At 46.2% G+C, this 17,089-nt stretch overlaps 1 protein-coding gene across 1 annotated transcript in view; it reads right to left on the bottom strand.

The window, feature by feature from the left end:
* Positions 1–855: 855 nt before the first annotated feature.
* Positions 856–17,089, bottom strand: part of LOC147666116 (uncharacterized) — an 83,753-nt gene continuing 67,519 nt past the window's right edge. The window contains exon 4 of the mRNA XM_086949289.1: positions 856–7,552. Coding sequence (XP_086805415.1) covers positions 3,602–6,304 — 2,703 coding nt within the window. The 5' untranslated portion in view covers positions 6,305–7,552 and the 3' untranslated portion in view covers positions 856–3,601. The remainder of the gene's footprint in view (positions 7,553–17,089) is intronic.

Raw genomic sequence — 17,089 nt, 5'->3', positions numbered from 1 at the left:
CTCATGTGAAATGACATTGTATTCAAGACTAAACCTTATCTGACATTCAGAACACACATAAATGATGTTCACTCTTCTAGTGAGCACCTTGCACCAGTCCAAACAACCCTTATGGTGATGGTTGTAAACTCAACCTTTGTAGCAGGGATTCTGTACCTATACAGAACTATGCATAGAAACCCAGAACCTCAGTGAATGAGGGTGTGCCAAAAACTCACCTCAGTATCCAAAATCCCCTACCAGACTAGCAATCAATGTCTTATTGGTTCTTTCTCATCCCCAATGATTAGACAACCCAGAACATGAACTCAGAACACCTCAGGTAAAGTGGAATAAATGAACACTCTTTCGTCATACACACATCAGTCCAGAACGAGGAGTAAATAAAGACACGTACAATTTTGAAATGTTTATTTCTAATGCAGTGTTCTCAAGCGCAGTGTCTTAGATAATACAAGGAAACATATTATCAAGAACAAGGTTATCAGCATTGTTACTATTCCATAAAATACAAAAGGAGAAAGCATGTCGAAATGCTAATAGTAAAAGGTTACATTAAACGTAAGTTTACCCTTCTTAGCCAGTATATTATATTATATCTAAAGAAGGTCTCTTTTGGGTTTAGAAGGGCAGACCCATACCTCTTGGTCTTAGCAGAAACGGATCACATCATCTCCTGCACCAACACTCAGCATACGAATCTCCAAGTGTGTTTTACTTCTCTGTGCAGTGCATTATTAAACCCGCTCAAACCCAAAGTTGGTAGCTGCATATATCTCTCGAGGGCGTGTAAAGCCAGCTGTTTTACCATACGTAACCCCTTGAATACCAAATGAAAGGACACCACACAGGATATATATAAAATATATATGTATTTATTCACTAACCCACTCCTCTGAACTCTTTATGAGGACAGAGGCAAAAGCACATAACAAGTTACACTTCGAAATACTTTAAATAGCACAATTTACAGTTAGGCCCTAGGGGCGCGTAAAACCATATACTAAGTAAGTGGTTTAAGAACCACGACTGGTGAAAAGGAGAAAGCCTAGGGAATCGCTGGGGCTACACTATCTGACCCTTAGGTTAGGAGTAGGAGGCCCACAGGCGGCGCGTGCAGAGTCGGAACACTCACGCGGGAGTCAATAGAAAGTCTTTGGGAACTTAAAAGGTAAGTAATTATAGTTTTAGGACACTTCCGGTTTAGATAGGAGGAAACTACAAGCAAATCTGGACACTAGGATAGTCAATCCCTACAGGAGCACCGAAGTACTCGCGTTACCTCACCCACGGGCTGCGGGTGCATAGGTGTCAAAGTGTGTCTGGTTTCGCCGTTGATTCCAATGGAGCCCTGAAGAAAGATGCTGCAGGCGACCAGGAGGAAGATGTCCGGGTGGATCCAAGGGTGGATCGAAGTTGAACAAGGACCTGAAAGCAGAGGGGACAGAGTCTAGGTCACTAGCCAGTGACCGGGTGGAATCAGGAAGGAACCAGACGTCGTCGAGGAGCAATCAGGTGCTGTCGTGAAGCTGGTCTCTGCAGCCACGCGGACCAGGAGGTGTCGAGGACGACCAGGCGCTGGAGAGGAGCTGTCCCACGAAGGTTTTCGCAGAAGGAGGGGTCGACTTCAAGATCGGAGCCAACAAGCCTAAGCAAAGGCAACCCATGCAGGATACACAAAAGGCTTCTGGTGCAGACCAGGAGGGTCTGAGGTACTTCACCTTTTCAGGGAAGCAAGTGCCAGTCTGGAGCAACCAGACCAGCGATGGATTTCTTAAAGGATCATCGTCACAGGGCTACTAGCCAACTGGCCAGCAACCGGGACAACGCGTCGAGTAGAACACAAGCAGAAGGGCCCCACGCAGAACACGTGGAGTGTGGAGGGCTGATCTTCGGTGCAGGTGGTGCTCATTGTCGGGGTGTCTCGGTCCCCAGTGCACAGCTTCGAGGATGCCTCAGGAGCTGCGCTGGTAGCAAGAAGAAGGACTTTTCAAGATGTCCGGTCCACGAGGTCCAACGCCATCCAGGTGCTCATCTGTGCTGGAGTCGTGCAGTGGGGTCAGAGGGCTTAGGGAGTCAGGATCTTGTCAGGCTATGAGCTCGGGTTCCGGCGGGAACGGGGGCAAAGCAAGCCGTCGAGTTGCTGGATGGTGCCTGGTTGCCCAGGGTGGTCACTCCTTGGCCACAAGGGAGATTCTTCAGTCTTCAGCTTAGGTGAATGTCGAAGGGTCCAGAGTTTCGTCTTCAGTTCGATTCCAGGATTAATCTAAAGTCTCCTGTGTCAGCTCCTATCTTTATACAACTAAAGTGGGCTGGTTTACCTACTAGGTTCCTCCTATGGGTGGGACCAGGAAGGTGGGTGGTTACACCCCCTTTCCTTTGTCCAGTTTCGCGCCAGAGCTGGGGCAGGGGTGCCCCAGCAACCGGTTTGAACTGGGGTATGCATGGAGCACCTAGAGTGCTCCAGGCAGTGTGTTTCTTTTCAACCCTCCCTGTCCTAATACACAAACTCCTGTCTGGGGCGGTGCTTGCACCTCTCCAGGCAGGAAACCTATTGTCCAGGCCTCCCTCGCTGGAAGGACTCCCAGGAGCAGAAGGTCAGACTTGTGTCTGGGGCAGCAGCGTCCATTTTGTAACGCTGGGGCTCTGGTTAACTTTAACCGTGATCGTCAGAACTAACATGTCTTCTCCCTCTAGAAGGGCGGAATGCTACCCCGTCGCCAGAATTGGCAAGGGGGTAGTATTCCAAAGTGTATGACACCTTACACGACATGTTTCGATAAAGCCAAACCAACGTTCGCATTAACCGCGAGGATTATAATGCACTTAAGAGTATATGGGTTGGCAATATCATAGAACAGCTATAAGGAAGTAGTTCCGAACGCTGCAGACAGGCTCAGCTCATGCTAGAGCACCATCTCACATATAACCAAGCACTCTGCCTTCAGGATTGTTAAGGCCTGCCATAGGAGTGACTTATAGGTTACTATGTGTCTATATGTATGTAGGTATAGGAATACTACACCTAAGCAAGGGGTGATTACACAACCATGCCCCAGCTGAGTGAACAGCCAGTTGTGTCTATTTGGGTGGCCAGCCAGGTGTGGCATAAAACATGCTGCAGCCCCTGGTAGGCCTTGGTTGCACCTATGCCCTGAGTACCTAGGGTACACTATACAGGGACTCATAAGGTGAACCAATATCCAATTGTGTATGTACCTAAGGTACATGGAGTCCGTTTTAAGGAGAGAGCCGATAGTTGGCCTGGGATCCTGCTATTCAGGGCCCAGGCTAAGTCGAAAACCAGCTAAACACTAGGCAAAAAGTTGGGGGTAACCATAGTCAGATATCCACCTTCCTACAGTGTGTTTTCTTATGGCGCTTGTAACCATCTCTACCTCTGAATCTTTTCAACCATTTAGAGCACTGATAATTCACCAATGTGGATTCTCACATGTTCAGTAAGATGAGATTTTTGGCTGAAACATTTTTGGCATTCGGAGCACTGATAAGGTTTTTACCCAGTGTGGGTTTTTATATACAGCGTGAGATGACTTTTTTCACTGAAACATTTCTGGCATTCAATGCACTGATAAGGTTTTTACCCAGTGTGGGTTCTTGTATGCAGAGTGAGACTACTTTTTATACTGAAACATTTCTGGCATTCAGAGCACTGATAAGGTTTTTCCCCAGTGTGGATTCTTATGTGCCGTGTGAGACTACTTTTTAAACTGAAGCATGTCTGGCATTCAGAGCACTGATAAGGTTTTTCCCCAGTGTGGAATCTCACATGTTCAGTTATATGTGATTTAAGTTTGAACTCTTTTGGGCATTCAGGGCACTGATAAGGTTTTTCCCCAGTGTGGGTTCTTATGTGCCGTGTGAGACAGCTTTTTTGAATGAAACATTTCTGGCATTCAGAGCACTGATAAGGTTTTTCCCCAGTGTGGGTTCTTATATGCTGAGTGAGACGGATTTTGACTCTGAAACATTTCTGGCATTCAGAGCACTGATAAGGTTTTTCCCCAGTGTGGGTTCTTATATGCTGAGTGAGACTGCTTTTTTCACTGAAACATTTGTCACATTCAGTGCACCGATAACGTTTTACCAAAGAGTGGGTCCTTGTATGTATAGTGAGTCTCATTTTGTCACTGAAACATCTCTGGCATTCGGAGCACTGATAAGGTTTTTCCCCAGTGTGGAATCTCATATGTTCAGTGAGATGACATTTTTGGTTGAAACTTTTTGGGCATTCAGCGCACTGGTAAGGTTGTTCCACAGAGTGGGTTAATGCATGTCGAGATAGACTCGGTTTGTTACAAAACCTTTTCTGGCATTCAGCGCACTGGTAAGGTTTTTCCATAGAGTGGGTTAATGCATGTTGATATAGACTCGCTTCGACTCTAAAGCTTTTCTGGCATTCAGAGCACTGATAAGGTTTTTCCCCAGAGTGGATTCTTATATGCCGTGTGAGACTACTTTTTAAACTGAAGCATGTCTGGCATTCAGAGCACTGATAAGGTTTTTCCCCAGTGTGGATTCTCACATGTTCAGTTATATGTGATTTAAGTTTGAAATCTTTTGGGCATTCAGGGCACTGATAAGGTTTTTCCCCAGTGTGGGTTCTTATGTGCCGTGTGAGACTGCTTTTTTGAATGAAACATTTCTGGCATTCAGAGCACTGATAAGGTTTTTCCCCAGTGTGGGTTCTTATGTGCTGAGTGAGACTGCTTTTTTCACTGAAACATTTGTCACATTCAGTGCACCGATAACGTTTTACCCAAGTGTGGGTCCTTGTATGTTTAGTGAGTCTCATTTTGTCACTGAAATATCTCTGGCATTCAGAGCACTGATAAGGTTTTTCCCCAGTGTGGGATCTCACATGTGCAGTTAGAAGGGATTTAAGTTTGAAATCTTTAGGGCATTCAGAGCACTGATACGGTTTTTCCCCAGTGTGGGTTCTTATATGCAGCGTGAGATGTCTTTTTTCATTGAAACATTTCTGGCATTCAGAGCACTGATAAGGTTTTTCCCTAGTGTGGGTTCTTATATGCACTGTGAGATAGCGTTTTTCATTGAAACATTTCTGGCATTCAGAGCACTGATAAGGTTGCTCCACAGAATGGGTCATTGCATGATGAGAAAGACTTTGTTTGTTACAAAACCTTTTCTGGCATTCAGAGCACTGATATGATTTTTCCCCAGTGTGTATTCTTGCATGTTCAGTGAGTCTGCTTTTGCAACTGAAATATTTCTGGCATTCCGTGCACTGATGAGGTTTTTCCCCGGTGTGGGTTCTTGTACGCCGAGTGAGAGTGCTTTTGTCTTTGAAACATTTTTGACAATCCGGGCACTGATAAGGTTTGTCCACAGAGTGGGTTATTGCATGTCGAGATAGATTTGGTTTGTTACAAAAAATGTTCTGGCATTCAGAGCGCTGATAAGGGTTTTCCCCAGAGTGGATTCTCATATGTTCAGTGAGATTAGATTTGTGGCTGAAACATTTTTGGCATTCGGAGCACTGATAAGGTTTTTCCCCAGTGTGGGTTCTTATATGTTGAATGAGACTGCTTTTTCGAATGAAACATATCTGGCATTCAGAGCACTGATAAGGTTTTTCCCCAGTGTGGCTTCTTATATGCTGAGTGAGATTGCTTTTTTGGTTGAAACATTTGTGGCATTCAGAGCACTGATAAGGTTTTTCCCCAGTGTGGGTTCTTATATGCTGAGTGAGACTGCTTTTTTCACTAAAACATTTGTCACATTCAGTGCACCGATAACGTTTTACCCAAGTGTGGGTCCTTGTATGTTTAGTGAGTCTCATTTTGTCACTGAAACATCTCTGGCATTCAGAGCACTGATAAGGTTTTTCCCCAGTGTGGAATCTCACATGTGCAGTTAGAAGTGATTTAAGTTTGAAATCTTTTGGGCATTCAGAGCACTGGTAAGGTTTTTCCCCAGAGTGGATTCTCATATGTTCAGTGAGATAACATTTTTGGTTGAACCTTTTCTGACATCCAGTGCACTGGTAAGGTTTTTCCATAGAGTGGGTTAATGCATGTTGATATAGACTCGCTTTGACTCTAAAGCTTTTCTGGCATTCAGAGCACTGAAAAGGTTTTTCCCCAGTGTGGATTCTCATATGCTCAGTGAGATAAGATTTACGCCTGAAACTTTTTTTGCATACTTTACACGGAGAGTGTTTTCCCCCAGTGTGGATTCTCATATGCTCAGTGAGATAAGATTTACGCCTGAAACTTTTTTGGCATACATTGCACTGAAAGTGGTTTCCCCCTGTGTGCATTCTGTCAAATTCTGTGAGATAAGATTTATGGCTGTATCTTTTTGGGCACAGGTAACTTTTGTCCCCAACTTCGGTTATTTTGCCTCGATTTTAGAGTTGTGCTTGTTTAGATAATGTTTAGTACTTATCTCTAAAAGAAATTGTGTGTAATCTTCTCAACACTTGAATTGAGCAAAAAATGTCTGGAAGCAGCCCTATAACACCTGTTGAAATTGTTCTAGCAGATAATAGTCTTTAGGTAATAGCCTCTCCGGCAGCAACTTCATTTGTGACTGACGTTTTTCTCAAGTCTATTTGTATAGGTTCTTAGCAATGCAGTAATAAGGTGTTAGTCTGATATTTAATGATTAAACTGATAAGTACCTTTTTGCACTAATGTAATGGCAGTATCTGAGGGCGTTTGAACGTGCACAGTACTATTGTGGATCACCAGTCGCAGAACATCAGTTCCTTTTACCCTTTCTATGTTTGGTGTAAGGTTAAGGATTGCAGTTTTGAAGATGAGGATTTATTTACATTACCTATAGTGCAACGGTGATCCTTTAACCCATTTTTATATTTAACAGTTGTACATATCACTCTTGCACAACAGATAATGTTGAGGCGATTTACATAGAATTGCAGAACAGTATACAATAAAAAGGAAACAATCTGAGATGGTCATCAACACAATAAAGTGGTGAATTTTTAAGGTTTTCGCAAGAGTGAGCAGAGTGGGTCGAGGTGTTATATCCCGAAGCAGATAGTCTCAAACTTGCGTAACTGTAAAAACGGTTGTTGAACAAAGGTGATTTTCCAATCTTTTAGTTGTTAACGTGTCAGCTTCGGAGACTTCTTTCAGTGTCTTTTCTTTGATGGTATCCAGAAGAAACCTTTAGTTGTAACTTTCTTTTATGCAGTGTGTGTTTCCTCTCTGGAATTACATGATGCTTTAGATGAACGTTATTCTGTCATGCTGAGACAATGTGTCTTTCTGATAATATTTCAGATGAGGATGCTGAAGCGGTCTTTCTACATTATTTCTGATGCCGTGTGCACAGATATGGCTTTGCTCTGGGTTAATGAAATGCAAAATTAGAGACTTCACTTACAGGTATAGTACTTTCCTCGCCACACTTAGATTTTTGGAAATTGTTTAAACGTAGAATGCTGGATGTCCTTCAGTTTTTCAAAATAATCCTTCTTATGGCACTAACATTCATTTGCTTAGTGCTAAATCTTGCTTTCTTCGTCCGTAATTTCAATCACCTATAGTATTAAAATTAAATAGTTAATACATGTGCATTTCCAAAAATATAATTTACAAGCCAAATCAATGCAGAATTTTGAAAATGCTGAGCTGTTTTTCAGACAGAGCAGAGTGTAGAATGGTAGCAAGAGAGTACTTGGATGTAGGAGTGAGGATTTGTAGAATTTGTAACATTTTATTAAGCTCACAAAGGATACATGTACCCTATAAAGTTGCAACATAGAATCCCAAAGGCAGATATGAAAGTCATATGGACTGGCACCAAACAGATATTAAAAAATATATACTATTAATTAATTTGTAATGCAGATTTCTGGGACGGGAATGGCTCCTCTACGGACAACAGGCGTTTTCCCCTGCCCTGAGTTACCACCTACTTGTATCTGGCTTCCTGACTTTTGAGTTTTGGCCTCTGCCTCAAGCAAATCTATTGTGTGCTGCAAGGACTATGCCTAGACCTATCCCTCAACTATGGTCCAGAGTGTGAATGAAGGGCAATGAAATTAAGGCGTACTTTCAAGTGTTCATTTTATTCCACTTGATTATCAGTTGTTAGGTTTTTCTGCACCTGGATTTACTGGGTGCAGAAAACCAGGACACAATCTATTCCAGACAGAAAAATTAGACTGAAAAGACGCACTAGACTCTGGGTGCAGCAGAAGCAGCCAATGCTTATGCTGGGTTTTTTTCACTAACTGGGGGAAACACACAATTCTTCCCTCTGTTGGTGTTCACAGTTGTTGTCGGCCTGTGATTCGGCGTTGAGTGGAGAGTGTATCGATTAGAGCCGAGGGGCCGAGCCGAAGAGGAGTTGACGAGCAAGCAGAGCGGAGCCTGGGACGACTGCGAGGGTTTGTTTTGTGACCGGTTCCTGCTTCACCCGCGTCCTGTTATAAAGGCTCATAAGTTCTACCGATCTGCTTTGGGGGCAGGAGCGAACACTAACGGGACCGCGGTGCTAAGGCGCTTGTGGTGCTGCTCGTGCGGCGGCTGCTGCAAGGCACAGAGGAGCCTTTGGCCTGCCACCTTATTTATGTCAAAAATGTGTTCATAAATTTTTTTTCCACAGTCCACAAGCAAAAATTACATCATCACTTGGTCCCACGCAGGGGATCAGAAAGCCTGGGGAACTGGGTTCGAGTCTCGGTAATGTCGCTAAAACATCCTGTGATTCTGGGCAAATCACTTAATCTCCCCGTGTCTAACAAAAATGAATGTGTGTCCTTATGTAACGTAACTGGTGCTATGTAAAGCGCTCTGATAACCTAATCGGTTCAAGTTCGCGCTGTATAAAAACTCAAACAAAAAAAATATATAAACCAGCTCCTCCTCTTATTAGATAAGCCAAATGAAAGATACAGCTTCTAAGTGCCCCGGAGATGAGACAGAAAGATAAAAAAAGAAAAAAAAGAAGATCATGCAACTTTGCTAAGCCTGCAGATAGGTCTAAAGAAAACTTAACGGCCTTCTGTAACGGTAATTTCTCCAGGTTGCTCCACCAAGGTGTTGTATGCGGAATAGCCAAAAAGCGTGAACAAACTCATCTTAACATGGGATAAGTAATTATGAATAGGGCTCCCGGTTTTATGGTATTTATTTTTTTGCCTTTTTCGTCTGTATTTATCTGTATTTATTTTTTGGGCATTTTTTCTGTATTTATCCACATTTATTTTTGCCACACGCAAAAGACGACGCTACAGCTAGTATTTTTCCACATTTATTTAAATTGAAAACACAGCGAAAATAAAATTCCTTTCTACACTTGAAGTTGAAGGCATTGAGTAAACTTAGTGCTGCACTACTTCTACAAAATACAAGAAATGCATTGCATTTGTTAGTATCACAGTATTAATTGATCCAAATTTCGATTGCCATGCTACATACATTAGCTGCATTTTTTTTAATGTTTCCTTACCGGTGCATTTGTAGCCATAGTTCATTCAGGGCCCCTGTTCCCTTTAATCTGCTTGTCATTGGATTAAAAATAAAATCAAACAGCCCGAAGCACACCGAGCAAGTGCTAAAATCTACAGAGCTCTGTTTGAATCCCGGCTCAGCAGACTCAGGCTTTCATCCTTCTGAGTGCAATAAAATGAGTAAGATATAGTTGGGCGTTAGTGGCAGTAGTTATTTGTAGCTCTGCGAAGCTGCAAACCTGAAACAGCAAGCGCTATATAAATGAATACATTGTCACATTACACTCTGTGCTGGAAAACGCATCTCTGTACCTTGTCTTTGCCGTGTCTTTGAAGCATTGCAAGGGGTGGAAAGGAGAATGCCTCACTCTCACATATATTACTTTCTTTTGTTCAGTTCAGTAAAACTTGTATGGCCGGGTCTGTGCAATCCAGAATTTAGGTACCCACATTTATTAGCAGTAACCTTACCATACTAAGCTACCTTACAGGAATTTAATAACACTAACATTTTATTCATGTATAGTGCTTCTACCGTAACCAAGGGCGAAAAATAACAGATGGTATTAGTGCTCAATATAAACGTTCGCCATTCACCAGCCTCAGAATAAAGGAAGGCCGAGTCAGCAGCGCCGGGATTCAAACTCCTGACCTTCAAATGACTGCATTTCATAGAAGTGAGCATCTGAAACAGAAACCATCATGCTGGCTATTTGGAGTTAGAATCGCACTTCGCACTTCTTTTGAACTCCACGGGATTCAAACGCCCCTCCCCACCCTTGCACAGGCTGTGGACAGCCCATTGTCATTCTGACTGCAGATGATTACCACATTTAGAATGACAATGGGTCGCCGCCTGCCTTTAACATAATGTGCACTGTAAGTGTCTTTGAGGCGAGTGACTCGCTTGGCGCCAGAAGATTGTAGCAGGAGTTTAACGTGCGCCCGAGGTGTGCTTCCTCACTGCTTCTTGGAACATGCCAAAAGGTGACCTCATCCATATACCGTTTTACTAGTATTTTTCCGTTTCTACATATAAATACAGACAATGGAAAAATAGTTTTCCGTCTGTATTTATGTGTATAAATCCGTAAAAACGGAAAACCGGGAGCCCTAATTATGAATCTAACAAGGAACAAAGAAAAAAAAAAGAAAAAATCCACCCCCCCACCCCACCCGTGGTGGCGGTGTGTTCATACTAACGAGAGGTTGGTCGACACTGGGATTGTGATCAAAACTGGAAGAGATGGCGGGCTCTGATGGTGGAGGGACACACCGCAGACGGACGGCTCTGGGAGAGGAAGGCGACAAGGGGGCCCCATTTAAATTCGAAATTCTTATAATTATCCCTGAAAATATCAGCCATACGTTCTAGACTAAGCAGTCTCCAAAGACGCGAGTGCCATAGGGAAATAGTTGGAGCCTCCCTTGGCGGCTGCCAGGGTGACCTTAGCTGCCCCACACTCACCACTCTTAAAGTATGGACTCCTTTTCCATCCGCATTCACTCCAATCCATTTCAATCCAAATTTCCCCCCGGCCCAACATAAGGGACCCTTTGATGCCTGGAGAAGGGGAGGCTGCTTAGCTCTAATACATTTGTTCCACAATTTCGATCCCCTTACTTTTGATCAATGTTAAAGGCACTTTGAATTGAAGAACACGGAAAGATATCAGTATATCCAATTGATGCACTGGGCCCTCACACCTCAGATATGGGAGGCTGCTACTCCACCTCTCACAAAATTTGAGGCCTTTCTCACCAAGACTGCTAACATGAAAGGGGTGATCTCATTTATCTATAGCTTCCTCCTTAAAACAGTGCTTTCCCCACGCCCCCGGTATATGTCTATGTGGGAAGACTTAATTCACCATCGGATTGGACGCATCTATGGTCCGACATCGCACGCTTCAATCATTCCTCAGAACTCAGGGAACTGCCGCCTGATTTTATGTATACACAAAGCATTGAGCAGAGCAGAGCTGAGCAGAGGAGTGGAGGGAAGTGCCTACATCTGCCGTCTGTAGAGGGACTGGCTCTGGATCCCGCTCTTGCCCTTGAACAATTGCCAGCATTCTCCCTTGTACTCTTGACAGGGATGAATAGCAACGAACAAGCAATGAACAGTGAGAAGTGAGTGACAAGTGGCAAGAGGTGTGTGGCATGTGGCGAGTAGTTAAGGTTGATCCGTCCGTAAGTCGCTGAGCCATTGGAGACTGTAACAAGTCTGTAATACAAAATCTGAGAAATTATGCAAAGGGGAAAGTGACAATAGACTTTGGCCCTCTTGAAGCACCCCTCGACCCCTGAATTACTATGCATGCCTACACTACAGCCCTACCCGGAGCCCGGATATTAATCAATTGATTGATTAATTAGTTCATTAAATAAGTAACCAGCAGCACCGACGGATTCTGTACTGAGGTGTGCTTTGGGGGTGTTTTCCCTTGGAGGTGTTTGGAGGTGTTTTTGTCCAATCAAAGCACCGTTTGGTCTTGTCACTGGCCCGTTTGATTCTCTGAAAGAAGCAAGACTTCTTCACCTTAGAGGGTGTATTATGAGGTCAGGAAAGGAGCGGCCACCTTTCCCTCCTATCAAAAGGAAAAGAAAAATACAACAAACACTAATATTAGATGTAGGAGAGTAGGGTCTGCAATCCTATGATCACCCAGATTTTTTGCTTTTGTTTCACTGGTTTACGACTTTCTCGGGCTGTGGGCCTGCCAATCAGACCCACAGCCTAGCTGTTCTCTGGCTAAATTGATGTGTACCCTAGGTGCATTACCCAATTGGAACTGGGCCACCTTGTCAGACCCTGTAACTCAGGGCCTCGGTGTACCCAGGGCCTACCAGGGGCTGAAGCATGTATTATGCCACCCCTGGATGGCCATCTAAATCTGACACAACTGGCTGCGCGACAGTTGGGGCAACGTGGCGTACTCGCCCGTTGCTTTAGGTATAGTATCCCTATATCTAACCCTAAAATGGACACCCGAGTTCCTATCAGTCACTCCTATGGCAGGCCTTGACAATCCTGAAGGCAGAGTGCGTGGAATCGTGTGAATTCGGCTCTGGCACGGGCCGAGCCCGGTTGCAGCTTGCGGAACCAAGACCCAATGGCTGTTCCATGATAACGCGTGCCATATTGGTAACTTCGGTATCGCGTTATCAAGACATGTCGAGTAAGGTGTCATACGAATCGGGATGCTGACCCCTCACCAATGCTGGCGACGAGGTTAGCATTCCGCCCTTCTAGAGGGACACGACATGTACGTAACTGTGAACCCCGGTTAAAGTTAACTGAAGCCTCTGCTCCACAAAATGGATGCTGCCACCACAGACACGAGTCTGACCTCCTGCTGCTGGGAGTCCTTCCAGCGAGGAGAGCTTGGACAAAGGGTTTCCTGTCCGGGGCGGTGCTCGCACCATCCAAAACAGGGTTTTGTGTATCCTGGGTAGGCAGGGCTTTACAAGAAGGTGACTGCGGAGTGGCACCCCGGTGCTCACTACGCATCTGCCGGTTAGAACCAGTTCCAGGGGCGCGCAGCCCCTGACCTGGGGAAAGTCCGGCAGAGGAGAGGGGTGTAACTACCCCCCTTCCTGGTCCCACCCCTAGGGCAGGACCTAGTCATGTACCCACCCCTTTCTTTAGGATAAAGGCAGGAGCAGGGACCCTTCCAAATTAGATCATCTTTGAATCAAGAATACTTTCTACGAAAGGACTTCGAGACTCTTCTTAAGATTTCTCCCTTGTGGCTAAGGAGTAGTCACCCTGCGTCCGCAGGCACCATCTAAGAACTCTGCGGTTTGCTGCAAGTCCTTCCTCAGGAATCCGACTGTCCAGCTCGACGAGAGCCGGCTTCCCTGGCACCTCTGACCTCTACCCACATCGTCAGCTCAGCTGAGATCCGTGGGTGCGACGAGACCTCGAGGGACCGGCCATCATCAAAACCTGCACGATTTCTTAACCAGCACGACCACCGAAGGAATTCTCTGGTGAGTGCTCTGAGGTCCGAGAAGCCCCGACCCTGAGCAGCTCCAGCACCGAAGTGCAGCCTCCCAGCATCTCCACGATCTGCGTGGGGCCCTTCAGCTCTTTGCTGTTCAACAAGTTGTCTGGTCACTAGCCGCTGGCTTGTGCCCTTCTTGACGGCACCCGACAACCAACGCTGCTGGTCTGGTTGCTCCAGACTGGCCTTTGCTCCCTTCTGCGAGAGGAGCATCCCGGACCCTCCTGGTCCACTCAAGACGCCATTTCACCACGTGGCCCTGAAATTTGCCAAGGCTTGTTGCCCCAATCCTGGGCCCAGCGACGCCGACAGCATCAACCGTCGTGGAACAGCTCGCACCTCCATCCTGGTCGCCGACAACGCCTCCTGGTCCGTGAGACTGCAGAGCCTAGCGTCGCCCACTCACCTGGTCGAGGTGACGATCATCTGGTGCCCTCCTGGTACCCTCTGACTACTGGCTAGTAGTACGAACTTGGTTCCCTCTGCTTTCAGGTGTCATCTATCTCTGATCCAGGCTTGGATCTCTACAAACTATTTCCACTGGTCGCCGGCCAGCAACTCCTTCCTTCCGGCTCCTGGCTCGTCAGCGAAGACTCCCGATGCCTGTAAAGACTTGTGCAGCCGCAGCCCTTGGGGCTAGGTAACTTCGGCATTTCGGTGCCCGCATAGCCTCCTTACTTAAGGGTCCTGAATCCCTATCACTTCCGACTTGCCTTATCGGGTCCGCCCGAGACCACTAAACTTTCCGTGCCCTCGGGCACTTGTATTGATTGTGCACTTGAAGTATTTTCCTAAGAGTTTTGTTCTGTGCTTAGTACCCTGTCCTCATAAAGAGTCCAGGGCTGTTGTGATTCTAATAAATATACTGTTTATTTTCATAACACTTGTGTGGTGTCCTTTCACTTGGTGTTCAAGGGGTATGTGATGGTATAACAGCTGGCTTAACGCGCCCTCTAGAGTTTAGCCCGAAGACTGCTCGTATCCACGCTACTAGGATAGCTGGTCTAAGGTTGACTTACAACCAATCACCATAAGGGTCGTTTGGACTGATGCATAGTGATCACTAGAATAGTGAGCACTGCATATCGGGCCAACTTCTCACATTGGTGAGCAGCGGTTGGGATTTGAGCTTGCTGTTGTTTTACCACGCGTATCCTAAGAATATCCTGTGAAAGATCGCATAAGTACTTCAGGTACATATAACTTAGCTTAGAATACTCTGAGTTCTACTGAACCAGCTGTTGTAGCTCCGCAAGGCTTAGCACACCTTGGCTGCAACTCTTAGCAAGGGATCAGTAGGTAAACAAATAGTGTAGGTAGGTGCATCACTTACACCACACTAGAAGCAGCATGTCAGACAAAGGAGGAAACTCTGAGTCTCCCCTCATGTCAGTCGACCCTCCACAGGTCATGTCCAGATATGCTGCACTTAGCTTCCAAGAGATGCGACAACTCTGTACATCTCGGAAGCTAAAACAGGGTTCAAACCCTACCACTCCGTTTCTGATCGGTCTCTTGGAGACTTATGATGCTAGGAGGGCCGGTAACAGCGACCCTTCTCATCCGGAAGGGAGTATGCCCCCCCTCGAGGGAAGCGCAGGTGACCCTGACCTTATCCATCTCTCCGCAGAAGGCGAAGAGGAGGATGAGGATCTAGAGACATCTGAGGACGAGGCAGACAAAGGTCCAGTCGTAGTTAGCCAGCTAACTCAGGACAACTTAAGCCGGCACGAGAATGGTACTAGGAGACCCCTGGGGCCCCTCTCAGGCCAGCTTAACATTGGGAGTGGACGAGTTAGGTCTCTATCGAGAGGCTCTAACAGATCCGCTCAAACCAATGGCTCTCGAGGCTCTGCTCGAAGAGGGATGACATCCCCTCAGAGGAGAGTGTACGAAGCTAAGGAGCGGGAAGTCAATCTGCGGATCGAAAGGGAAGAACTTGCCCTAGCCAAAGACAGACTCGCCTTCGCTAGAGAGCAAGAATTGAGTGGGACCATTCCCACTGGTGGCAGCATTCCCCCACGGGAAAACAGGAGTTTAGACACTAGGCACCTGAGTAAGATAATGCCCCCCTTCAAGCAAGGGGACGACATCCACAAATGGATTACTGCTTTGGAGCGGGCCTGCACTGTACAGTGCGTCCCCCAGAGTCAGTGGGCAGCTATCTTGTGGCTCTCCTTTGAAGGTAAAGGTAGAGATAAGCTCCTCACTACTAGAGTCGAGGATGCTAACAATTACCAGGTCCTGAAGAACACACTGATTGATGGGTTCGGCCTAACCACTGAGCAGTACAGGTTGCTGTTCAGCGATACCCAGAAAACTCAGTCTCAGGACTGGTCTGATTTCATTGATTGTGCCACTAAGGCTTTGGAGGGCTGGTTGCTGGGCAGTAAGGTTACTGATTACACAGGATTGTATAATTTGATCATGCGAGAACAGATTTTAAACAATTGTCAGAACCAGTTGTTGCATCAGCACCTTGTCGACTCGGATCTGACCTCTCCCCAAGAATTGGGAAAGAAGGCAGACAGATGGGTCAGAACAAGGGTTAAGCAAAACCAGGGCCAGAACCAGGGTGGTCAGAAGAAAGCAGACCAGAAGGGTAAAGATTCGAAAGGGGAACAAAATGACCAGAAGTCTTCAACAGGTCCCCAACAACCCGAAGAGGGGGGGGGGGTCAGGCTTCCCTGAAAAAGAAGAATCAAGAAGGCCAATCGAAAAGGTGGTGCCAATACTGTAAATGTAAAACTCACTGGTTTAGTGAGTGCACCAAGAAAGGAGGGCAGACTCCTGCTACTGCAGCCCCTAAGGCACCTGTGCCCCCTAGTACAGCCAGCAGTAGTAGTGCGCCTCCCAAGGGACTAGTTGGGTTAACCTTGGGTTCTGAGGGGTGTGACAACTTAGTTGGCACACTCACTCAGGCTGTCCTTGTCTGTACAGGGGATGTGGATATATCCCCTGATGTCAGTCCCAATACTTTGGGCAAATACCGACAGACGCCTTTGATCAATGGAAGAATGGCTCAGGCCTATAGGGACACTTGTGCCAGTGTCACCATGGTGACGCCTAACTTTGTGGACCCTGGACAGATCATGCCAGGTACAGATTTCCTGGTGACCAATGCCAGCAACGTCACTACCAGTCATAGTATGGCGATTGTTGCTTTCTCCTGGGGAGGGGTAAATGGCCAGAAAAAGGTTGTTGTTAGTTCAGACCACCCAGTGGATTGTTTGTTGGGCAATGATTTGGAGTCATCGCAATGGTCAGAAGTGGAGCACCGGGCTCACATGGAGATGTTAGGCTTGCCAGCGCATGTGATTGCTGTGACTAGGTCACAGGTCAGACGATGCCCCACTGAACAGTTGCCGGATCCTGGAACAACGGACCAGACACCTCCCAAGAAGAAGAGCAGTCGGGTTAAGGCAGCGCCTTCCCCCTTGCCCTAGGTCGAGGATCAGGTCTCAGAGGAGGCTGACCTCCAGGAATTGCGGGAAACTGGACCTAAAGAACTCTAACTTGATCAAGTTGAGTTTCTGGGCTCAGGGGGACCCACACGAGAAGACCTGGGGAAGGACCAGTTAGACTGCCCTTCCCTTGAACCCCTCAGACA

The sequence above is a fragment of the Lissotriton vulgaris genome, unplaced genomic scaffold (genome assembly GCF_964263255.1).
Source record: "Lissotriton vulgaris unplaced genomic scaffold, aLisVul1.2 SCAFFOLD_3423, whole genome shotgun sequence".
Lineage (NCBI taxonomy): Eukaryota > Metazoa > Chordata > Amphibia > Caudata > Salamandridae > Lissotriton > Lissotriton vulgaris.
This window is presented reverse-complemented; position numbering and strand designations above follow the sequence as displayed.